This window comes from Lepisosteus oculatus, chromosome 7 (assembly GCF_040954835.1).
Source record: "Lepisosteus oculatus isolate fLepOcu1 chromosome 7, fLepOcu1.hap2, whole genome shotgun sequence".
Taxonomy (NCBI): domain Eukaryota; kingdom Metazoa; phylum Chordata; class Actinopteri; order Semionotiformes; family Lepisosteidae; genus Lepisosteus; species Lepisosteus oculatus.
The window spans coordinates 56,971,975-56,997,783 of record NC_090702.1 but is presented as its reverse complement, the minus strand read 5'-3'; the positions used below and the strand labels follow the sequence as shown (position 1 = coordinate 56,997,783).

Sequence of the window (25,809 nt, the reverse complement as noted above, 5' to 3'; positions counted from 1 at the left end):
TCAGTTTCAGAGTGTCCCCGGCGGTGTTGTGTGTTCCTGTGACATTTTGAGGCGGGGGTCCGTGAAAATAGCACCTTTCACGGTCAGCCTGTCTGGGTGCCCTACAGCTCGTCCCTGCAGGCTCTCTTGCTCTTAGATAATAAGAAGATAAACACCAGCCAATCTTCTGCTGCAAGCAGAAAAAACCTGCAAACTTCTGTAGTGCGAGGAAGCAATAAGAAAGCCAAGCAATGTCAGGAGCTAAGTAAAAGTGTGAAGTTAAATGAAGGCATGTTACATTAAAATTCTACAAGCAAGGTCACATTTTGAATGTTGTATATATATATGGCACCACTTAACAAAATATATACTGCAGCTTTGGAATCAGACTAGAGAAGAGCAACCGGATACATTCTAAGGGAAAGTTCGACACTGAACCTTTCTGCTCTTGAACAGAGAAGGTTACGACTGGCCCTGATGCAAGTAATTCAATTTCTCGAGGGCAGCGTCAGAATCAACGCAGAGGACCTCTTGAGAATGAACAGCGAAACGTGAGCCAGAGGGCACGAGTGGCAATTATGAGAAAGTGAGGTTTTTAACCGAGAACTGGGGGCACGTCTTCACGCAAGGAACGAGCTGCCGAACGAACTAGGCGGGAGGAAACGGCCTCTCGTTTGTCGCCTTCCTGTTCTTGTACTCGCGTCCCGTCTCACCCGGTACCCCTGAACACATTTGTCAGTTTATGAACAACCCTGACAGGGGTGACAGGCTGGTGCCATGATGTTCGACTGACGCGGCGAGTCCTGAGACGACTGTGCCCGCTATGGAGAGATATGGTAAGGAAGCCAGCGGGAGACAGGAGCGTCACGAGACCGTCCAGCCTGGCCCGAGAGGGAGTTCCTCTGCAGCTTCCGAGCCTGTGCCTGCCCTGCTCCTGCAGGGTGTGGTACGCTGCAGAATTAGTGGTTGTCGCAAAACCGCCCCTCAGTGAAAGTTTACAGTGCCGTTTATCCGCCCAGCTCTCTCTCATTGAGCTGGAGCTCTGCAGCCCACATGTGTGCTCCCTTGCTAATTATAGAACACCCTGGTCCCCCAGAACTGCTGCCGTCAGGTTCGGAGGGAAGTAGGAGCCAGAGTTTAATACCAGCAACACTCTTTGCTTGGCCACAATGGAAAAACCTCTTTAACCTGCAGACCTGTTAAAAAGCCACGAACTGCGCGTATTTGAAATACTCTATATTGGTACTGAAGGCTTTACAGTGTCAGCTGTGTTACAGAAGTCTGGGTTTGCAGCATTGGCAGCGACCACATTTACAATATTGTGTTTCCTCTGAGCTGTGTTTTGTTTTCAACTCTCCTCGACTTTGCTAATGTTAATATGTCAATATTATATCTTCTAGTTTAACTGCACCAGCTCCTGGAGTATCAATATATTCTCTGAAAACAACCCCAGTCCTCCTCTAATACAGTAGCTCTATTAATAGCTTTGTTTCTTGCCATTATATTTGAATTAGGTATGACTCTTGCCTATGACTTATTATAACTCAGTCTTTTGTCAAATAAAACTTGGTCTGTTCATGCTGTTCTGTCAAACTCACAAGAAACCAGCAGGTCCAAACAACACAACAGAAAAGAGTGTGCCTGACATTTTTGGATAGTCAGTTAATTCACTTGGTCCTCTTGACAGTGTATGTTCTAGTTTCCTGGAGGCTGTGGACTAGAACACCCAATATTTTATTTACTGATGTCTATCTCTAATCTCTAGTTAGACACAGAACTCTCTGAAAATCTCCAATAATGAACTGTAGTGAAGCTCTGTTTAGTGTAACTCCAAGATCTTTAATCGTAATGTATAAAAAGATCTTCAAAAGCATTAAAATAAGCACTGTGCTGTGGATGATCATTTTAACACTATCTGATTTTCATTTTGGCAGACAGGATCAAAGCGTCGCTTCTGTCAAAGAGAGCAGAGAAAACAGCATTTGTATGGTTTCAGACAATGAAAAAAACCCTAAAATTAGCCAATAAAGATAATGAATAACAAGTCTTTGAGGCACTGAAACATGAATTACAGGTCTCTGGAGTAGGACTGTAGTCCAGGAGATGGAGTTTATGGCCACAGCAGTCAGACAGAGCCTTGCTGCTGCCAGGCAGAGAGAGTGGGACTGAGTTCTGTCTCTCTGTGAATTCTTGCAAACTCTGATACATACAGACATTTTGTTATCTTGTTCTATTTGTTTTCAGTCCTTATTTTCATTGTCTCTTGTTGTGTTTAAAACTGTCAGAATGGCTACAGTGGCTGGAGGCCAGTCCAGGCTGTTGGGTAGTTAGTAGCTAATTCATCTCATCCTGCTGTGTCTTGAAAGAAACCAGGGTATCAGCTTCTGCAACCTGACTGGGCAGCTCCTTCCCTACTCACAACCCACCGAAGTGCCTCTTGTTTCTTGGTTTCAAACACACGATTCACACAAAGTTTCCACTTGTGTCCCCTGGTTCATGTTTAACTGAATTTGTTTTATTAATTAATAAAATGAATGAGATTGATCAATTAAAGGGATTTTAGTTTGTAATGTTTTTAGAGGGCAATTAGACAATAAGCCAGACGAAAACTGTCAGAACCCTGTTCGGTATCATCAACGCCCCAGAAGCTCGTTCAGTTCAATTAAACCTTGTTTGTCATTATACTTACACAAGTGCATAGTATAATGAAAAGTGTTTCTCATTAGTCTGTCAGGTGCAGTATATATACAGAACAGCAAGCAAGACAATAGACAGCACTACAATAACACTAACAGTGTAAACAACGAGTATGGTACCAGTATGACAGTACCCATATCTGTTAAAAACTGTGCAAAAGTACACAACAGAGCAAACAGTGCAAAATAATACAGCTTTATCAAATAGTAACACTTAATCAAGTACAGTCTTATGTTCAAGTTCTGCTTACATTCAATGAGAAGTTTTGTGATCTCATGAAAGATCTCATGATGTTTTAGGAGACATTCATGAGATGTTTGTACTCTTGGGACTCCTGAGGAAGAGAGAGCCCCCAGAAAGAGCCGGAGAAGCAGTGATTAGTCTAGTGATGGGTGGTGTTGGGTTATATATACTGCGGCCTTATAACACAGAAAAAAACTGCACGAAATCAAAAGGACATCTTGCCTCAGATCCGTAGTGTGTTTTTTGTGAGTTCTGAAAGACTTTGTCTGAGAAACTTTGTTGTCCTCTTCTGACTTTAGAAGGAAGAGAGAAAGCTTGGTACAAGAGGCTCGTGCAGGGCTTATCTCAAGGGAAACATTGTTTGTTTTAGCATGAAAATGCATGTGATAAAACAGAAGCAATCTTAAAATTTCTCTACAGAACAGTCCCAGAGACCTGTGTGAGGAGACTCACAGGCTTCTTCCAGGAGCTCAACGCAACCGCGCTGAATCTACAGCCATTGATCCAGGGCTAATGTTCAGTGTGTTTGAGGAGTATTTATAGGTTTTGCAAATGTCAGTTAAGAAATTCAAATGTCAGATAAGAAATACTGAGGGATATCCCTGTTGCTGGTGGCCTTTCTCAGCGGCTCATACTCGCTCTGTACGGCACATCACCTGCTGCTTGTGAGGCGCTGCTCTCGCTCGTCCTCGCGGTATGCTCCGTCCACTGGGCTGTCTCACAGCAGGAAGCTCGCTGTGTCGGGCGGCGGCGTGCCGAGGAGGAAGTCACGGTGAGGCGCGGGGGCAGGGGCGTGTCTTGGACCCTGCCTGCTGCCCGGGTACAAGGGGGATTTGTGGGAACGCCGTGCCAATCCGCCCTCCGCAAAGGGCAGGCTGACCCGCGCCTCTCAGAGCTGAGCCCCTAACCAGGGGACGCCTCCTGCGGCGGGGGGGGCGGGGATTGGGTCGGAGTGCGTGGGATGCTGAACCGCCCCAGAGGTTTACCTGAAACCCAAACTGCAGCTGTAACTGCAGCTCAGGGAGTCTAGACGCACGAGGCGGTGTGCTGGCGGGCCGAGCTGGACAAGGCGGGGAGGAAGAGTCGGGCATTTGATCAGAAGAGGTAGACAGGAATCCGGCTCGCGGGGTAGAGGGGCTGTCAAACCAAAGATGAATGACATGAGAGAAAAATCATGATACAGACAGAAGCCCAGTCCCCACTGAGTCCTGACAGGGAGCCAGGAGTCCTGTTTAGGAACTGATGGGGCCGAACTGAATGAAGGGAGAACTGTTACGTTGGGGGAAGGACCTCATCCTGGTTCTGAACACTAGCTCTCTGCTATTGAGACATGAGTGTTTAACTGAGTTTTCATATTTGAAAGTCTTTAAACAGCATGTGCAGCAACGTTTTTCTAGGGTCAGCCACATATACAGAATAAAACCTGCTGCATTCACAACATAATTTTCTGCTTGTCTGATCTCTGTAGCTCCTTTTTAAAGAATCGAAGACGTGTTTTGACTGGAAGGTCGTGCCGTGGTATTTCTTTCAGGCGGATTGTGCTCCTGAGGGCAGTGAAGGGTGAGGGGAGCTGGCAGAGGCTGGGGCTCAGCTCGTCCGCACGCTGCAGTCAGGCTGAGGGTTCCGATCCCTGAGGAAGACCAAGGGGCTTCCTGCCAAGACACGAGAAAATGAATGGCTACCATACAGCGGCTATGATTAAACACTAAACGAAAACCTCTCCACATCACAGAACCCCAAACCTAAGGCCAGAGGGGGTCTCTTGCCGCAGGTCTGAAGTTGGTTGAGACAGGTCACCAGCACGTTCATGTGTTCTGTGTGATTCGTTGTTAAAAAGGGAGAGAACAGGACAGCCAGGCCAGGAGCCTGGAGGATAAGGAAATCTGACCCACGAGAGAGACACAGCAGCAGAGCAGGACACACAAGTATTCTTTTCTGATTAGTTTTGTCATGACAGTGCAGCCAGGCTCATGGGACCAGCGGGGCTGCCTGTGGTAACGCTGTTAACACTCCTGCTCTCTGGCATTTGCAGCTGATTGCCTTGCTCTCTGACTGTGCTGCCAGTTAACCAGATTTTCTCTGGTGGTATTTTTCCTGTAACAGTGAACTCCGGGGGTGTGGGCTGCTTACAGCTCTGATTCTAGTACCATGCTAGTCAGTGGCCGGGGTCATGTGGTGCCCTGTGATCTAATTTGTGAAACCTCTGGGGGTGAGCGGTCTCTGTGCTCTTCTGACACTGGGGGTCCTGGTTGCGCCGTCCTGCACTGCCCTGTGGAGAGACGGGTAATGGATGTTATCTAGCCTGCCAGGGTTAGTGTTCTTATTTCATTTAGTTACTTTTACAGGAAACTGCCAGCAGGGTGCTTGCTTAGGTTGACGTTAAGTTGATTGGATAGGAGAAGTAATGGGCTTTGGATTCTGTGAAGTGGATTGGCTGCACTGTCTGAATAAAGAGATGGTCAGATTAAAACAGGGCACAGTTGTGCACTTCTACAGACTACAACAGAGTTGCATTTCTTAGAAAGGAAGACCAAAGACCATTTTTCACTAAAATGCTTCTCTCAGTCCACAACTGCACTTACTTTGCTTTAATTGCAGACATCTGCTGCAAGTATATCCCATACGGAGCTGGTAAAAATTCACAGCAGTGTTCGGAACTGGTCTGAAGTTTCGGATGATCATTCATTATGCTTTTGACCGGATTAAACAGAAACCAACCCACCGATTGCAAATTACAAGCCCAGCTTTCCGCTGGCCTCAGTCTCCTCTGTTTTCCTAGAGGAAACCAGCCTCCCGGCTCTGCGTCCCACTGGTGTGGCCGGTGGTGGCTTAAAATCTCTCTCTGGAAATGTCTCGTGCACAGACCCGTAACAGGAGCGAGGGAAACGCACTGAGGAGAAGTAACGTAAACCTGAAGACAGGAGGCTGTTCACCCTGTACACAAAGGGTGGTGGGAGTGTGGAACAAGCTGCCCAAGTGTTTGTTGGAGCAGGTATTTCAAGAAAAGGCTGGATGAGATCCTGGGATTAATTATCTACTAACTACTGAATGGTCTCCTCTTGTTGGTAACCTCTCCTACGTGATGCTGAGTAATGTGTTGAAAAGTTTTTTGTTTACCAGGAGGAAGTCGAGTTTCCCGTTTCGGAAAGGCTGAGCTGTTGTGACTGTGACTCTCCTGTCTTCCTCTGTCCCTCTCGGCTCCAGATCTCCTGCTACACTCTCACACGCGCACAGCCACAAAAACCGGTGCCAGAAATTGCTGCCCCTCACTTTTGCTTAACGTAGTCCAATTCCTCCATTCTCTCTCCTTCCTCTCCCTGGCTATTTCAGCTTTTTTGTGTGGAATCCAGTCTTACACCCCTCAAGCCTCCATGGCGAAGACCTCCCACAGCCTGGATGAATACACCCTCAAACTGGCTTCTTTGTCGTGGAGCTATACGAGCATTCCCCTTGAGCTCATTTCCATTAAAATGCCGCCCTGAGGGCAGGGCTCCATCTCAGTCGTGACATTAGCATGGGAAGCAGTGAGTCGCAGCCGACCAGTGCTGAGCTGCAGGCAGAGCCTTTCCATCGCCGCCTGTGTGGTGGCCCAGAGGTTGTTTTGAAGGTTAATGTTGGAATTTATTTATTTTTTCTTCACACTTTTCGGCCGGTTCTTACAGATTTGTGTTCACTGCAAAGACTGATTTTTATCAAACAAATTGTTTGTCAGAGATAGAATTACAATATTAGGACAGTATATGTGAGTTGTTCTGGTTTATCCACGATCAATTCTTCTTTAGAAGGGCCTTTACTGAACTGGTTCTCTTATTTACTCCTCTGCTCCTGCTGTATTCAGTACCTGCTCTCTCTTCTCATTGTGTATTCTCATGTTTTTTTATTGTTGTTGTCATTTTGTAAAGCGCTTTGAGAAGCCACCTTTAAAGGTGCTGTATAAAATAAAGTTTTTTTTATCATCGTAAGAAGATCTCATGGTAAGTTGTTGTTGGAAGCTTGCGCAGGCAGATGACTGAGCCCATGAAGTTTGTGATTGACAGCGCGGTGTGATGTGAGATCGTTTCCATGACCGATGAGTTCTCAAGACGGCTTTGATTCTTCTCAGAATAACTTCCAGTGAGATACTCTCCATTTCCTACTTAAAATCCAATTAAAAATCAGACTGGATTGCATCCCCCGGCACCACGGAGAGGATGTCAGGTTGTGTTTACATCGTAAAAACCCTTCCTCACCCTTTCTTAAGCACAACTGACAGATCAGAAATCTGATCAGCCTTACTCTTTCCTGGTTTCTATTTATAACCGCCCCGTTCTTTTCCCCGGCGTGTAGGAACTCCTCCGCTTTGTGTTTTCCTGTGCTCCTGAGCGCTCTGCCACATGGAAGCGCTGCGGTGTCTTGTTGTGACACATTTGCACCATTGAGCACGGCTGAGGTCACTGGAAACGGAGTGAATGCGTTTCGATCCGCTCCTGACGTGAGTCTCTGTGATTCTCTCGAACCCAGTCCTCTCAGCTTTCTGCCGTGTCGTTTACCTTCTCTTTTCCACAACAATGGGCACCTTAAAACGGCTATTTCTGTTTTGGTTGAGAAAGAAGATGACATTGCTATAGTATCCATACAGAGTAGTGTATAGGGCGGAGCGGTGGCTCTGTGGCTAAGGATCTGCGCCTGTGGCTGGAAGGTTGCCGGTTCAAATCCCGCAGCTGGCAGAGGAATCCTACTCTGTTGGGCCCCTGAGCAAGGCCCTTAACCCCAACTGCTCCAGGGGTGCTGTACAATGGCAGACCCTGTGCTCTGACCCCAAGCTTCTCTTCCTGTCTGTGTGTCTGTGTCTCCATGGACACAGGGGTATGCGAAAAGACGAATTCCTAATAAAGGGCTAATAAAGAAACATTACATTATTATATAATTTATAGTAAGAGCTCTGCTTGAGTCTGCTGGAGTGTCAGAACAGGCAAAGGAGAGCTCTTTCCTGAAAGGAGCCATGGTTTCCACTTGTGTCCTCTGGTCCACGTTTGACTGAATGAGCTCGTTGAGTCGGTTGGACCTGTTGGCTTCGGACACTGCAGGGACAGCAGGTGTGGAGGATGGATATCACTCTTTTGAAAGCATGAGGGATAGAAGGTCTGTAGCCTATGAACTTCTCTTGTATTGGTGCTTTGCTCGCACAATGGGAATATCATCCTTGGAACTCACTCCCAGCAGATCTTAATAAGATCATCTTTCTGAGTATAAATTCTCCTCTTCTTTAAACACTGTTACTATGGAAAAAATAAATCCTGGGGCTGCTTTCTCCAACCTTGAACCTGTCTCCAAGTTAACGTTACCATGGTGGAGCCCTGTGTCTCACAGGCGCTGTGGGCCAGTTTAACTGCTGTGGACAACTTCAGCTTTTTCCACATCTTGCTTTTTTATGTTCGCAAGTTTGTGTGTGAGCACTGCTTTTACAGCGTGCAGAGTCTTGCAGAAACTTGAAAGGCGCAGTGCTCTCCCTCCCTCTGTGAACACTCGTACAGCGGTGCAGTTAATGAGGACAGGCACGAGGGAGAAAATGACACGCTTCTTCAGAGCTGCTGTCGGGTCCGGGGTGTGGAAGACACAGCCCCACGAAGCTGAATGAGTTGCACGCTTTCCCGGACTGCTTGATAAATATTGAAAGAGACATTAAATATAATATTTGTTTAATGAAGCAAAATTCAGTGCACATATGTAATTGGCACTCTCCAGTTTGCCAGCAGCGGAAACATTTTTTTCTGAAAAAGCTTTCTTTGTGGCCAGGCATGACTGTATTATCACATAAGACCGGTCTTTCTGTTTAAACAAGCCTTTTTTTTTACTAGAAGTCAAAAAATATTGCCATCAAAATAAAGTGATCAAGCAGTATGTTAAAAGAGGCAGGTAATGAAACTCAGTTTGACATAAAGTAATTTTTAAAATTAACTTTTAATCTTGTCCTCAGTTACAGTAAATTGCAGTACAGTGCAGCAAATGTGTCCTGCTGGACCTGTAGTGTTCAGAGCACAGTGCAGCAGTGAATTGTGTCCCCATGGCACAGCTGGACCAGTGGGGTTCAGAGCACAGTGCAGCGGTGAATTGTGTCCCCATGGCACAGCTGGACCAGTGGGGTTCAGAGCACAGTGCAGCGGTGAATTGTTTCCTTGGATCACCATACAGCAGGCTGAGCTGGGAGCGTTCTTCTCCCTGAATGGTTATTTCCTCCTTGTTTATTTATTCATCCATCAAAGCAGGGAGCACTGTGTCTTTTCCACAGGGATTGTGACCTCTTCTGACAATCTAGTACATTCACACTCTTTCTGCCTCCTCTCTGTTGGCATGACTCTAACATTTCAAGCAGCTTCTTCAATGGTCTTACTTCTTTGAAGGGCTTTTCCTTGGAGAAGCAATATCCCAAGTTATTACTAAATTAAGTATAAAAATATTTTTTTCTGCTCTGAAACAATTCAGGCATTTCTAGTCTACTGATAGGACAGTGTTAATTAGATCGGCATCAGAATGCTTATGCATTTTTTTTAAAAACTTTGATGTATACTGTTTTTGTTGTTTATCCGCCTTTAAATTCCCTTTCCTCTAATCCGGTCCTGAGAAAAAGTTAGTGAATCCTAAATTTATTAATGGAATGACAATTTCTTACTGTGATATTCTATCCTGTTTAATTGTAACAAGTCTTTTCTTAAAAAGGGTTTATTTTTAGCAGGTCCGTGGTGTTTGAGAATACAGTGGTCTGTAAAGTAGAAAAATAGTTCAGAATCGGTGTGTGAGACGATGAGGGAACCCCTGGTGTACATTGTGAAGTTAGTAAACAAGACTGGGTTTGCAGCCCCTGTCGTATGAAACGATCAGAATGGTGGTGGAAGCTCATCATTGTCCCACGACAATTTCTAAAAACATATTTATCTGCCAATGTAAAGGCACTTATTTTTCTGCTTCAAACATTCCTTCAAACAGTTCATCAGTCTGCACAGTTGCGCCTCCAAGACGGTTTCAGGTTAAGTGTTCGGTTTCCTCCCCATGAAGGTGCTGGCGGGGGCAGGAGGGGCTCAGTTCTCAGCGGATCGAGAGAAAGCTGACTCGGGCTCAGAGAGGACATGCGGAACTGCTGTTCCCCGTGGGGTCACTGTGGGAATACAGCCTGATTCACAGGAGGGCCACTGTCCCTACAGCTGGGGATGGCCAGGCTGGGCTCAGCTGCCCCCAGAATGAATTAAACACACTGCAATAAGGGATATTTCATGTGTTCCTCTGCAAATGGACGTGGAGTCAGGGTGGTCTTTTTTTCTGGCTTTGATCCTAGCGGACCTGCGTCTCGCTCAGAGAGAGGGGACTGTTCGCAGTGACGGCACCGCCAAGCGGGATCACACGCGGTCTCTGTGGGAAACAATGGAGGCCGCGACCGCGAACGGATAGAGTAGATAACTCTGCATCACATTGTACATGCCCCTGATATTGTTTACAGCCGTTTACATTCATTCTGTGTCGTGCATGATCGGCTCGGTATAGAAAAAGATATTTCATGTTTTCCCCAGTGGAGCATCTAGTTCAAACCTAAGGACATTCTGTTTAGCTGTTTCCTAGCAACCTGGAAAGATTCTCATTGATATCCACGAGCTGGGCTAGAGAGCTGAGGCCAGTGCTGTGTCAAATCTTTATTTTTACAAAGCATCCCACTTGAGCAGCTCATTCATAAAGCCACTCCAATTATGCAGTTCAGAATTCCTTTACTTTTTAGTGTGGGCTGTCTGAGAGAAACAGCCTTGTGGCCTGGGCTCCTCCTGGGGACTTTGCAGCCTCATCCTTCCAGGCGACGGGGGGCTAGAAGAAGGGAGAGTGTGTCCTGAAGCTGAGCTCCCCAGCGACCGGGGCTGGAGTGCCGTTGGTCTGTGCTGTTATACTGCTGCAGGACTCTGCTTTCATGCCACAACAACCCCTCTCAACTGCATCCATTCGCCATTTCCGTCCGACCGCTGTCCCAAACCAGAGGGTGGCGCGTGATCACCTGATTTCGGCGTTGCAGGCGTTTCTGCACGGTTCTAGCCTTGGGGTTCCGGGCTCCGGCCTGTTCCTGTGAGATCGGAGTGTGGGATGAATAACAGAAGCATCAAAACTGGAAGCCATGGCAACAGGGGTCACAGGTCAAAGGGAAGAGCGCCAAATCATTTCCATCTAAACAGATGGAGATGAACAAAAACCACAAGGCAACAGCCAGAGACTTGCACCCGACCCAGGAGGAGGACTTTAAAAAGCCACTGTGCTTGCAAAGTTCTGAAGGACCTACTGTACTGAGGATTGTTATTTCAAGCTGTGGAAGTAGAAATGCGTTTCGTTCAGCCCATGATCCTGCTGCGCGTTATGGGGGCCGGAGCGCGTGGCTCACTTACTCCATGACGCCTTGAGCAGAGAAGGGCCAGCCGGCTCCGGTACTGGTGCTACTGGGCCCACTTCTGGAAAGTGTGCCCTGTGTCACAGCTGCTGCCCCTGGCCTGCTCCTCTGTCTCCACTGCCTTTCGTTACTGATGATCGTTTTTTTTTTCATTTAGGCAGTTGGGCTTTTCCTGCTAGTGGAATTTGGCAACAGAGGAGGTAAAAACCACAGAGTCTGACCTTGCCTGTTCTGGCTGAATATTTCGCCATACAGCACAGCTAGCTCTGTGTATACCTAAGCTAGATAAAGATGCAGGAAGGGCTCTTATTACAGATATCTGCACACCAACGGAAGCTCCTCTGTAGGGCTTCTCTTGCAGAGCTGAAAGCTGTCTAACGGTTTCATCTGTACAGCGATGCTCACCGTCAGCTGCATGGCTGGATCTCTGGGGACTGTGTTTTAAAGGGGTATCATACAAAATTACAGACCTGGTTCCCATCTCGGCTGCTGCCGAGAGGGTGGCAGGACAGGAAGGCATTCCTGCTCCCGGGCACACCTGCGGCGGTGAAGTGGAGGGCAGATGAGTGCCGGATGAGATTACAGCCCTCGCTATCGCTGACAGGGAATCAATAATACATGAGCTGCTTGTTGCTGTGCCTGTCAGCTGCTGTCTCTTGGTGAAGTGCTCCAGCGCTTCTGCAGCCAGAAGTGTTGTATGTAGTCTGATGTACACTGATGTCTTGATTAAACTATTAATCAGAGCCAATAGGGGGATGTGTGCATTTTAAAAAGGGGAAAGGTTCTGATGTCAAATAGGAATTCTTCCTGTAGTCATCCAAACTGTGTAAAAGTGTTCCGAGAAAGGAAACATGTCCAAATGTGTATGTTTTTTTTACAAAGCTGAGACTATCTTTAGAAGCCCTGTGCTCAGTTCTGTACATAAAACTTTACAGCTCTGAAACGGGTGGTGCTGGGAGAAACGTGGCACAAAAATAGGTTTAAAGCTGTTGTCACAGATGCTGTAAATGGGTGTCTAGTCCCAAAGTCACAATACTCTGGGTTAATAGTTTACAAAAGAAGTGCAACATTCTGGCGTAATGGATTCGAACAAATGCCTACCTACACAAATTTCATACCTAATCTCGGGAAATGTGATGAAACATATAGACCAAAGTTTCAGGATGTGGTATATTTTCACTTGCCGTCATGCACTGTTTCTTCATAGGTCTCTGCCATGTCCACAAGAGAGAAACAGGGGCAGGTTTGACTTTTATTTCTTTTGAAAACGTGGTGTCAACGAGCCCTCTTTGGAAAGGCCTCATGGGCGCGGTGAACAACTGGACAGCTGATGCTCTGCTGCTGCTTGATTTCGCTCTCGGCAGCACCAGTGGAGGGGTCTGTGCAAACAGCCTGCGCCTGCTTCTCTCCAGCAGGAGGAGTCCTGCCCCTCGGCTCAGCCCCTCCTGCTGTACTTCACTGAAGGGCACCGGCTCTTGGCTGGGAGACACAAGCTCCTTCTGCCCCTGATTTCGGGAAGACGGATTCGAGGCCCGAGCCCAAACTGCCGGCACTAGTCTTACAGAATGTTTGCCCACATCTTTCCAAAGTGCTTGTCTTTCCCTGGGTTTTCCTGACCCTTCTCTCCAGGCGGACACAAGGACAGCATGGACCAACTGCACCTGTGGTCTAAAATTTCACTCTTGCCAATTGCATTAATAATTCAGATTGATCATCACTGAGCCCTAAGATGAATGCTGGGGCTCTGTAATTAAACACTCACAAAACCTCTAAATTTCACTAAGCTTTAGGTCATTTTCTTTCTATGAATACACTTTCGAATCAGTATGCAATAAATCTTCTGTGATTTAAACTTCATTAGAAACTAAGCATACAAATAAATAAGGATTTATTTTAAGCATGCGCACGTAACAAAACTACAGGAAACAATACAATTTAAAGAACGGTGATGACTAATTTGAAATGTGACGCTCCGTCAAAGTACGACATTTCACAGGGTTAACGACAGCCCTGGCCTGGTCAGTCTCTGGACTGGCAGCCACTCTTCCTGTGCAGCTACTGTCTGCTGGCAAACGTTGGCTGAGCTGGTCCCACAGATGTTCTGTTGCTCCTGGTCCCAGGTGGAAACACCTCAACACTGTCTTATTAAACCCGTGCCGTTGCAAGTGGTTTTGCATTGTCCTGCTGGAAAATTGGCACTTTTGCATTGGCTCCCAGGAGGAAACGTTGGCTTAAGGGCTTCATCAATGCATCACTGAGCAGTGAGGTCCTGCCTTTCACTTTCCTTGCTCTTCTGTTAGTAAATCATTTGGGCAGGAAGGCTGTTTATACAGAATCTAATGCACATGCACCCTGAGCATCTGATATTTTTCTGAACCGACATGACCCCAGTGCTCTGTTATGAGAAGGAAAACTACTGCTCAAGTGATTAACAGACTGATCTGCTCGTTATTTAAAATGTAAATAACCTTAGCGACAGTCTGCTCACAACCTAGCATTGGATAAAGCAATGAATGAATGGCTGACTTTAGGTATATACCTAGCATGCTGTTGACTTAATGTCTTCTTTCTTGTCTAGAGCTCTTAATAAGTGAGATTTGTACGTCCAGGAGATTCTATTTCATTATGTATCTCATTGGCTTTGTGGAAAGTGCTCCTGAGCCGGACTTTGCCCACTGTTTCTTGTGTGCTGTAAGTGGCTCGGTCTGATCGGGACCAGTCCGTCAGAGGAGTGTCTGCGCCAGATTCCCTCTGCCACTGGCTCCCCACAGCACCTCTGTGCTTCGATAGAGAAGCCCTACTCAGATCCTCACAGAGCTGGCTTTGTTAGCAGTGTTGTCTGTGGTTCAGACTGTGGAATCCAGCATTCTCCTCCGCCCCAAGAGGGAAGAAAATGCTGCCTTTCAGGTCAGTCCGTTAAATCCCTTCCTGTTGAAGCTTACAGAGTGTATTCGCAGGACTTCATGCTCTTCCTGTTATTTTTTCTCCCTTCAGTTTTCATGTGATTTTGATCGGGCAGCTGGGCTCTTCGCAGTTTATTCTTGTGTTCATCTCTGCTGCTGAACAGAGACTCAAGCTTCTGGGCTGCTCCCCATTGCTCTGCTTTGTCTAAGACATGATATCATAATGAAATCATGCAATTTTATTTCTTGGCTCTTTTCAAGAAATGCAAGGTGTGGTATGAACAATGTTGACCTTTCAGTGTCTTAAACTATATGTACATGAGTAGGACCATAAAAGTCCACTGTATATTTCATGGGAAGCCAGTGCAGTTACAGAGGACAGCAGTTATGTGCTGATACAGAGCATTATCAGTAGACACCTGAAGAAGGCTCCACGGCCGAAACGTTGTTTTCTCTTTCTTCTTTTCTTTTTAGCATGGAATAAACCTATTACTTGTTCCATAATGAGTAGATGGATCACTGAAATCTGGACTTACTGAAGCTGGACTACCTTAGAAGATAAGATACTGCAGTGTGTGTAAGATATTATAGTACTTTAATCTTGTGAAAACAAAGGCACCTAGTACTATTTCAGCATCAGACAGACAGGACAAGGGTCTTGACCTGTGCACTTACATGCAGATGGAAGAACGATACTGCAGTAAGGTATTATAGAATGAAGGTGACATTCCAGACATGAGCTTCAGATGACAGCACAGGGTCAAAAGCAACACCTGGGCTTCTAATGCCCATCAAGGCATTAGATTTCAGCACCAGCAAGAGGACTAAAGTCACCAACATTCAGAAACAAACCTTGGAAGGATATTTCAGAGCAGAAGAAAAGCAAAGGGTCTTCAGAAGGCGTTTCTCGAAAAGAGTAGGGGTGTTATATCGGCGTCTTGGCCAAATTTCCCATTGACCCTTACCCATCATGGCCTCCTAATAATCCCCATCTCTGAACTGGCTTCATCACTCTGCTCTCCTCCCCACTGAGAGCTGTTGTGTGGGGAGTGGACTGGCGCACTATGGCTGCTGTCACATCATCCAGGTGGGGCTGCACACTGGTGGTGGTGGAGGGGATCCCCATTACTGTAAAGCGCTTTTAGTGGAGTGTCCAGAAAAGCACAATATATGTGCTAGGAATTATTATTATTATTCTCTGAGGTCACTGTGCTGTCTGTGGTGCTGTTTGTCCATCGCCTCTCTTGAGAGATGACGCACACGTTCTGGAGATGCACCTTCACAGCCGCTTCCTCCCATCATGCCCGGCGCCGTGGAATCATGTGCTGTGAGCAACGGTAATGGCAGAGATTTGTCTGCTTTGGTATTTGACTTCCTGGCGTGCAGGATGAGCTCATCCGTGTGTCCCTGGGTGCAAAGGCACCTGGGAGCTTTTGTGCTGAGAGGAGTGTGATCGTGGGGCTGGGTTCCTGGCGATAGCACCAGTGCCTCTTGTCTAAGGCACTGTGAAGCAGCGTTTTGCTGGCAGGCTGGCCTGCTGGCATACAGAAACAAACCACGCCCACTTCCATGAAACTTACCGCCAGGACGAGGAGCCCCGCGCCGGCCCTCACCTCTTATCGAATGGCACCGAGAGTTAGGAGCTGGAGAAGAGCTTAGTAATTAAGCTTTTTTTTCCCCCCTTCAATCTTACCATCTTGATTTCTTATTTCATTAGGCTTGTAAATAATTGCTTTTGGTCAGAAGATACTGCCCAGCGATTTGTTTCTTAATTGTTATTTCTGTGTGCCGCTCAGCTTCAATGAATCCACTCAGACGCAGCATCGATCTTCGCGAGCAGCCAAACAGCCAAGTCGAGACAAGAGAGGGCGCAGGAGGACATGAGAGGGGTTGTGCACGAGACGAAAGAGGCCTCTTGGCCCAGCTGGCTGGCTTGGTTGTTAGAAGAGATGTGATCTGCCTGACATCAGGTTCTGTCTGTCCAAGCTCTTCGGCTTGCAGGACATGCTGCAGTGGAACAGCAAATGAAGTGTTTCCAGTGCAGAATGTGCAAGGACACAGAATCCAAAGATCCTCCAGAGAAGATTTGTATCAGCGAAGATTATTCCAAACAAGACAGGTGGTAGTCTAAGATAAATCCTGTTGTCACCTGTAAAGGCACTGTTGCTGTGTGAGAAAGTCTGTCCTGAGGCATGATGGTTAATGAAAACAATTTTTTAAACTACTTGTTAAACCGCAGAAGTCCCTGTCAGACTGATATTTATAATCGAGCGCTGAGATTTTGAATTAGTTTTTGCCAGGAAGGTCAATGTGCAAGGAATGTATAAGACTGTAAGATCATAAAAAACTTTACAAACAAGAAGAGATCATTTGGCCCTCTAGCTAGTTTAATTTTAATAGCTAATTGATCTAAGGAACTCATCCGGCCTTTTCTTCAAGGAAGCTTGATTGTAAATCCACAGGTTGTGGGTTCGAGCTCCGGCCGCTGTCCCTGCCCTGAGCGAGGTGCTCTCCCGCAGTTGCTCCAGCCCACCCAGACTCGAACGCGGGGACCTGCAGTGCTGTGATGGACTGGTGTTGCTCTTAAGTCCGCTAAACGATCCCAGGATGAGCTCTGCCCCAGTGAGCCGCTCAAGTCTGGACTCTAAGTGAAAGTCTGGATCAGAGCCCTGGAGACTGACGAGAATTCAGGATTCACACGTAGGACCATTACAAGTGCAGTAATATTTAACATCCTGTCTCCACTTTACCCACTAGGTAAAACTAGGTGAATCCACTCATCTGAAAGCACAGTTTTGTACAAATCCCAATGAGCCATCGGTCGAAACTGTCTGGCCAGCCTCCCTACCCTACATCCTGCTGTCACCCGGCCAGGGTACCCCAGCAGAGGGATCAGCCTGCAGAAACAGGCTCTTTGCCCTCTCTGGGGGCGTGGCCTTCCTTTGGGGTGTCAGTTTCATGCAAGCAGGGGGATGAACTTTCAGATTTTGAGAAACCGTGCCATGTTCTGTTGGCATCAGACACAGCAGGATAGTGAAGATGTTCAAACTCTGCTCTCTCCTGCAATATTTCAGGCTCATTATATGGTAACTACAGACAGACCCACCTATATATCAGTATTTATGGTCTATTAATATGATCTGGGGCGAGACAAACGGGCTGTTCTGCTGAAAACCTGCTCCTGTAAGTGAGTCATTTTTCAGGGAGATTCACTCGGCATCCGATACCTTTTGTGTTTTGCTACCGAAGGCCAGAAATAAATCACGCTGTTGGTACTTGTTAATTCTGCAGTTTCTTGGTGATTCTGGTAACAAGGTCAGAGTGCCAGCCGTTGATCCAATTGGCAGTTCAATAACCTCAGGTGAAATGTTTACATTGTGATCCACTAGTTTTTTTGTCATTTACTCGCATTCAAATGCAAAGTGGGACGAGCAGTCTGTCCTGGGCTGTGTTGATTGACAGCAAGTGCAGAAGCAACACGCTGCGCTCAGAGCCCGAGCCCAGTGAGGACGTTCTGCTGTGCGGATCACACCAGCAGTTCAGTTCCCATTGCTCTGCAGATCAGATCAGCTGTGCTCTGTACTCTGTCTACAATAACGCCTCCGCCTGCCGTACTTGAGCTGCTGGTTCCCACCCATCCCAGTCAGGAGCTGTGTTGTTGGCCAAGGTTGTCCTTGTTCCTCCCACATCGGCAACATGACCTGCTCTAGTTCTAGGATCGCTTTGGTGAGGGTCTCTGCTAAAGCTGCTGTCTTTGATACTCTACTGTTAAACAGCAAGGCTGGGACACAAAGGGACATTTTTTTCTGACGTGTCTGGAACTTGGTGCCTAACGCATCATTTCTTGCTGGTCACTGAGACTGGTGTCCCTGGATATGGGGTCAGGGTGTTGGCTCATTCATCCTCAGACACTGCTCTAAATGCAGTTCCTGCATTGAAATTTTTTGAATGCTTGGTTTTCAATACAAAAGGATCTCAGGCTCTCCTGGTAGCTGATTTACCATTACCCTAAATTCATACTCGGTCTCTACCTGAGTTCCTAGTGTTAGTAAGTCTCCTTTTCCCCTCTGTGGAAGAGGTTTAGTCGTTGGTGATTCTAGCACACACAGGCACCCTTCTGACGGCTTCCCAACACGTTGCCTTGGCCGTGACCCAGTCGTGCAGTGTGGACAGTTCCAGCCTGCCCGCACGCCAGCTGGGCTTTCTGCTCACACGGCTGTCTTCTTGCGCCCAACCGTCTCTGCCCCCTCCTACCAATCATGAACGACGATGACTGTGACTGTCTTGAAGCCTGAGTCTGAATTCCAGTAGCCTGGTGAAGGAGATCACAAAACTGATAATACTACAGGTTGTCTTTGATCCCAAGTAACTTATATTTGTACCCATTTCTACAGCCTGGTATTTTACAGGAGCAATTCAGGTGAAGGACCTTGCTCAAGAGTATGACTGCGGTGTCTCAGTTGGGATTTGAACCCACAACTCTGCAGACAGCTCTCCAGAGCCCCTAATCACAGCTCCACGCTGGGTTCTTGCTACGATTGCTGCTTCTGTTGTAAAAAGTGAACTGTCTAGACGTGATTGTCAGTGGTGTTTAAAACGGGGTTGTGCTACAATAAAAAAATCAGAGTCATTTTACATAGGAACATAAGAATTGTTACAGACAAGAGAAGGCTGTTTAGTAAACTGTCCATCTAGGTAGTTGGTAGCTAATTGATCCAGTTAGTTCCACTGATCCTCGTACTTGGCTTTTAGGACTTAAAATACTTGTATCAAGCCCCCTCTTGGTCTATCTCCATCTAAGACTCTATCTAAATGTTCAGTTCCTTGAGCCTGTCAGTGTCAGACATTCTCTTAATCACCACAATGTATCTGGTTGCTCTCTTCTATACTGATTACGGAGCAGCAATATATTTTTATAAAGGTAAGAGCTTGTGACCCCTTTTGCAAGTCTCCAGGTTTCAAGGCCTTTTTTTCATCCTAGGAGTGCAGCATGGTGATCTTCTGCTCTGTCTCTGTCCACTGTGGAAAAGCTCATTCATTCAAACTTTGCTACTGCAATGTCCTGGATTTGCTGGTTTATTAAAGAACACCTTCTAAAACTGTACTTTCAAAACTCAGCAGCTATGGCCTATCTAGGTCTCATTCTGGAGAACTTATAACCCCTGTCTTGAACTCCCTGCACTGCCTGCGTGTGACTGTTTTTTCCAATGCTACTACTATTGAGATGAGAACAATATACAGCTGTATCTTCCATTTTTCAGACTTCAGCCTCCGGTACTCCTTAGGAGCAGACTTGATTAATTCAACCTGTAGTTGTTGCCTTTCAGATCCTGCACGGTTTCCAGGTTTTGAAAGGAACGGGGGAATTTCAGACTCATTAAGCAGAGAAAGGAGGTTTACTGTAGCTCAGGCTGTGAAAATTACCCCGCCTCGCTGAGAAGGTGCACATTTTTATTGCTCAGTTTGAGAAGAACTGGCTGATTGCAGTCTTTTTCGTGTGCCTGTGGGAAAAAGGTCATAAACTCAGCAATTGCGTTTAACAACAGAGGCTCATTAAAACACCTTTTCCATAGATGGGGCCGCCAGTGTTGTGGCCGAGGAGTCTGGGAGCTGTTTCTCCAGGAAGACAGCTGCCCCCTGAAGTGAGATGCTGTGGGCAGAGGAGCTGAGAGCCATCTTTCTTGCTAACCAGAAAAAGATCTTTATTGCATTGAATCTTTCGATTGTTTTCTCCAAGACCCTTCGCTTAACCCAGACTGCTAGTATCCAGAAAACTAACACAGTGTTTATTAAACACCAGACATTTCTTTTAAAGTTGAAGATTTGGCTTTCGAGCTACGACTCCAGCAGGCAGCAGGACTGGCTGCAGAAATTAGTCGTTCAGGGGCATCACTGCAAAACTTCAGGTGCCCAGCAAGGGTCAGGAGCCTCCTGGAGCTCCCCAGGGTGCCTCTGGTAATCTGAGTCAATCACAGTGACAGGACCCACAGTGTCAGGACCCACAGTGTGGAGACCCACAGTGACCGGACCCACAGTGTCGAGACCCACAGTGTCAGGACCCACAGTGTCGAGACCCAGAGTGACAGGACCAACAGTATCAAGACCCACAGTGACAGGAAAGACCACCCATAGGAGCCCCTGAGACTGCGTTCCTCAGCCTCCTGCCTGCCTTTAGAGGTCTTCAGTCAGTATAAATCTGAACCTCAGCTCCTCACAATTAACTGAATTCTGCTGGTTTCCCTCTTGTGTTTTTTTGCAGTCATGCGCAGGAACCCCTTCGCCCCAGACGTGTGCTGTAGGAAAGGCTCGAGGAACGCCCTGCAGGAGCTCTACAACCCCACACAGGTAGAGCTGCAGTCTGGCAGGCTGGGCTTGACGGCCCTGTCGCTCCCGGTGCCGTGTTTCAGCCAGACTTCAGGCTGCCTCTTTCAGAGTCCAGTATTGTTACTCCAGTCCAAGTCCCTGCTTACCTCTCCTGCACTAGGCTCTATGGTCATTCGAGTGAAGGTCTGTAGGTTAGGCTGTTTTGGGGGTTATTGAGTTCGTCTTTAGACCTGAAGGGTGGTATTAGTTTTGAAGACTTGTGCAAATTCAAAAGTTGCCACTGCCTGAAATTTAGTATTGAGTTTTAAATCCTGTGGGACATACTGTATTATTGATATCTGCTGTACATAAAATGTTACTAAAGAGATGATCCATAATAAAAAATAAAGTAGGATTACACTGTTTTTCATCTGTTAGTCGGCAGATGCAAACTCAAATTCCACCCATGAATCATGCCGGCATTATCACACAGTTAAAAGTTAATGTCAGAGCGAGAATTACCAGTAATCACACTCATAGCTGCTTTGTTGTTCACAGATTTACAAAAATGCATCAAACAGTTTAGTGTGCGCTCTTGTCACTGTGATGACAATTCTGTACTTTTTAAATGTGTTGCTTGTCCCTGACTGAACGGGGAGCTCTCCTGTCCCCTCCCTGCTTCCTCCAGGTGCACCCCTGTGCTGGTGTTTGTGGTTATATGGCTGGTCTATGTTCAGCCTAACTGTTGCAAGTAAAGTCATGGATAAAAATGCCCTAGAATCGCTGATTATTGACACCCTGAATCTGAAACCACCAATCTGTTATTAAGACTGACGAATGTGGTTTGTTAAACTGTGCTGAGTTGCCATCAGTGCCTCTTGTGATGTTTGCTGAAGCCTTAGCTCATGCTTGGATGTGGCAATTGTGATGTTCTGGTCCATACTCCAGATTTCGATATGGGGTCCAGACGCTTGTGTCTGCAGCCCTTATTCTGCTGTGCTTCTCCTGTGGCCACTGGGGGCTCGTCTGCGGCCCAGACTGCGTGCCCGAGCTTTCTGTTCTGTTGAGGTTCGCGCACGATGCTGTGATTTGCTTGGTATTTTCCCTGTTCAGCAAGTGTTTGATGATCCCTGCTAAACTGAGGCCTGGAGATTCTGAACAGCCTCAGGACAGCACAGCAGACACTGCTGCTATTATAAAGATGAACCAGACAGAACAGTCATTTCCTCAGATGTCTATTTTTATTTCTTTTTGGCTGGCAAGGGAAATTAGGGGCACAGACAGTGGTCAAAAGGGGGGAGGGGTGTGACTCTGAAAAGTGGGACAGAGGATTTCCTTTCTGCTGGTTGTCAGATGAAGAGATTTGCCTTTGTGTGGCCAGTGTCCAAGAATAGCAGCACGCCTTGCACTGTCCTTTCGCAAACACAAAACCCACAAACGCAGATGACATGTGCAGGAAAAAACCATGAAGAATGAAACAGGCAGCAGGGGGCTGAACTCATAAGTAGCACAAAATATTGTGAGGACAGGTGTGCGAAAGTCTGGTTTGTGGTTTGTCAGCAAGACTGTGTCTGCAGGGGTCTTTGGCCAGCAGATCTTAAAGAACTTCTTAACACTTGCAAAAGGAAAGAGTTGCCATTATTCAAGTACAGGTACAAGGTCCGACTTCTGTTTTAAGAATTCATCTTAGACCACCTCTTCCAGCACAGCTGTCAGAGGATCTGAGCCGCAGAGCTACTCTGTAGAGTGGCTTCTGATAAAGACAGCATCAGAAAATATTTAATAATTTATCCCCCAGATTGGTAACATTAGGAGGAAATGTAATCGTATGAATTGCCTTAAAACCGTCTAAGACTCAGTCCTCAAGAAACAATTAATCAAGAAGGCGATTTCTTAACTAATGCTCTTTTTAACAATTGCAAGGACTGATGCGTCAGATCGTGAATATGCCAAAAGAATTCAGTAAATTAGGGAGAGTAAAAACGCTGACAGTTCTGCTCTGATGGCTACAGCTCGTTTACTGTAACAGCAGCTCACCTGTCTGTGTTTAAAACAGTCCTGCCTGTGCTCACCCACCAGGGCTCCTACATTGTGTTTTACATGAGAACTATGGTTATTCTGTATTAAATGTGAACTCTTTCAGGGCCAAGCATGTGTTTGTTGTAACACCATTTACATGAGCGGTCTGGGAGCTGTACAGGAAATGGGGATTAATTAGAGCTGGGCTTGTAAGGCTCACTGGGGCCCCTGGGAGTCCTGGGCACAGCGAGCTCTGGCCCAGCAGCACCAGGGCTTGTCACAGTCCTGTCCGAAAATGAAACACAGCTGTTTCATTCCTTTTGTTCTTACTGTGCTGGGCTCTCGGCGTAACTCTTTCTCTCTGGGGTTGCACTGAGGTAGCCGTGGGAATCTAATTGTTTATTTATTTATTTTAGCAAATGCAGCCCTTGTCAAGATAAATGTGCGGTGATTGATTAGCTTTCCGAGACGAGCTGCCTGTGTGGTGCTGCCACCTAAACTGTGTGTGATTGATGGCGGTGGGGTGTCATTATAATTGCTTGTTTCCACATCGTTTGTTCTTTCTCAGCTGTGCCTGAGTTCAAATGATGATGGCATTTTCATAAAACTAATTTTGAAGAATAAAGTGGAATTTATTTGAACTTCATATGTATTGTAATAGTCCCTTAAGAACGATCTACATTTGCTGATTAACACATCATGTATATAATGATTATTAGTATAAATATCCACTATTTGCATTCATCCTAAAGTGCTTTACCTATAACAAGGGTCCATTATACCCCCCCCTCGCTGAAGTGCTCCCCCCTGGGAGACACACAGCGGCCATTCTGCATGCAGATTGTGGGAAAAGAGAAAAACTGCCACACTGGGTGAATTATAGAGGAATTTTAGTGAGACCAGAGTGTTCAGACAGAATACTATGGGCACACCCCTAGTGTCATGAACAATGAGATGAGGTCTTGTTTTTTTAAACAATGGCCAATACCTTGTTGTTATACCAGCCCAGTCTTGGAATGGTCCACTGTGAGTTTTTTATGTGTTGGATCATGTCTTTATGCCCCGAATCCTGTCTGCACACGGGGTAGAATGAGGCAATGCAGTGTTTTACCACGCCTCCGTGCTGCAGGCTCCGCTGTGAGTGAAGGAGAGGTGTGTATTTCCCTCATGGCTCAGGGGCCACAGGGGTCGAGGTGTCACTAATCCCAGCCCACCTGGGTGGCTCTAGTACAGCAGTACTGCCGCTTCGGGAATCCCCATCACAGCTGGCCAGCGACGTAACCCGTTAGACCAACAAGGTTACACAGGACACGAACCAGAGGCACAGATGGAAACTACGTGGAAGAGCATTTAAAACCGAGAACAGGAGGCGCTTCTTGATCCAAAGGATTGTGAGAGTGTGGAACAAGTTATCCACCCAAATTATTGAAGCCGCTACCCTGGTTTCTTTCAAGAAACAGCTGGATGAGATCCTGGGATCAATTAGCTACTAACAACCAAACCAAACAGTCTGTGACCTTCCTCGTGTCCTTGTGATCCCACGATCCTGTGGCTCAAGTGAGCTCTTCACCAGAAGAGTTGTGCAGGGGCTTCATCCGAAGCACTGTGTCCCCGGTCACCACAGCGTCTAGAGACCAGTGTCTTCTGGTCTAGAGGGAAGAGCCCCCCCTGCTGGTCGGGCAGCTCCTCTTCCAGCCCTGCGAGTGGTAGAAAGCCCTGAAGCAGAACTGGTAACTGCTCATGCGAGTCCCTTCCTGTGATTCAGTCTTAAATATTTTTCCTTGCATGACAAGATTATTTAAAAAGTTCAGTACAGCTGAGAAAAATGCTAACACTAGTATTTACATTTACATCAGTTTCTGAATAGCTTTTGATGTGCGTAGACTCCCAGTTTTGACTCCCCAAAGAGAACTGGTTTGGTTCTGCAGGAGGAGGCAACAGCAGAGAAACAAGCCCTGCTCTCTGAAAGCCGGGTGCTGGACTCCTAGCTGGAGGGCTGAGAGCTCAGAGCAGGATGTTCTCATCATTAGTCACTACTGCACGTTCTCCATGTTCTCTGAAAGCAAGTTTCACGTTGGGAATCTCGGAAGCTGGAGATCCCTGAGGCCCGGCCCCGGCCGCTCTGCTGGGAGTCCTGTTCCTGCCTGGTGCCCCAGCGGCCCGGCCTGCAATCTCGCCGCGACACCGACAGGAAAGTAGCTTTCACCCGCCACAGAACTGCTGCACTGAGCTTCTCTGTGGGACAGATGTGGATCTTGGAATCGCTCCAGCAGATTCGCACACGAGTCCCCATAGATTGTGGGGCGTGCCGTGCTCTGCCCTGCCGAGCTCCTCCACAATCCATCCCTTCTTTCTGCTGTCCCTGTTTCTGGCCATCTTCGAGGCGGACAGTGTGAGGCTGGACGCCATCAGACGGTGGAGATTTCTTCCGGGAAAAAGCAGGGAATGGCTGTGGGTTTCATCACAGGACCTGTGCACAGACATGTAGCTCCAGTCCTCTTTCATGGCACCAGTCCCACATGGGTCAGGCCAGCATGGAATAAACGGAGCTGGAGTTGTGCAAACAGCTGTGATTTCCCTTTGTGAAGGTCGGAATGAAGCCTGATGTAAGGTCCCAGCTGCCTGTCTTACATCACGTCACATCTGGAGGAAAGGTCACCTGCTTTCCTTGTGTCGTGTGAAGCGGGCTCTGCTGGGACAGGTAACACCTGCTGACCGGCCCTAAGGTGATCATGCAGTGGTTCTGGCCCGCTGTGGGACCTCCGGGAGGAGCGGAGGTGTGGGCAGGGCCTCGGGGCGGGACAGCGTGGGCAGACTGTGGGCAGTAGAGCTGGACCCTGCTGTCCTCTCCAACCCCCCCACTCCCTGAGGAACAGGGGCAGAGCAACATCAAGCAAAGCACAATGGGAACAGATTCTCGGCTGTATGGAGACGTTTCATTAAAGGCAGGAGAGGCAAGGCAGAAAACGGAACAGGACCAGCAGGAGAAAGAGAGATGGAGATGATGGTGTGGCATAGGATCCAGTCACTACAGGCAATTACTATAACTGATCTATTTGGTTAACGACTTTATTCAAATTAGTTCTGTTTTCTCCCTTTTGTCCAGCTGGCTATTTTACTGAAACAATTCTGGTGAAGCACCTTGCTCAGGTGTTCATCAGCAGTGATTCACCTGGGATTTAAACCCACAACATCCCAACTACACCTCCCATATCCAAACCACTGCTTCCCTCTACATTCCACACAGGGCTTCCAGTTTGTGTTCATACC

The 25,809-nt window shown here is 47.1% G+C and overlaps 1 protein-coding gene across 3 annotated transcripts in view; it reads left to right on the top strand.

Moving 5' to 3' along the window:
* chst11 (carbohydrate (chondroitin 4) sulfotransferase 11) overlaps positions 1-25,809 on the top strand; it is a 92,331-nt gene that overhangs the window by 24,119 nt on the left and 42,403 nt on the right. For all 3 annotated transcript variants that reach the window (XM_006633053.3, XM_006633052.3, XM_069192895.1), the window contains exon 2: positions 20,477-20,562. In XM_006633053.3, coding sequence (XP_006633116.1) covers positions 20,477-20,562 — 86 coding nt within the window. The remainder of the gene's footprint in view (positions 1-20,476; positions 20,563-25,809) is intronic.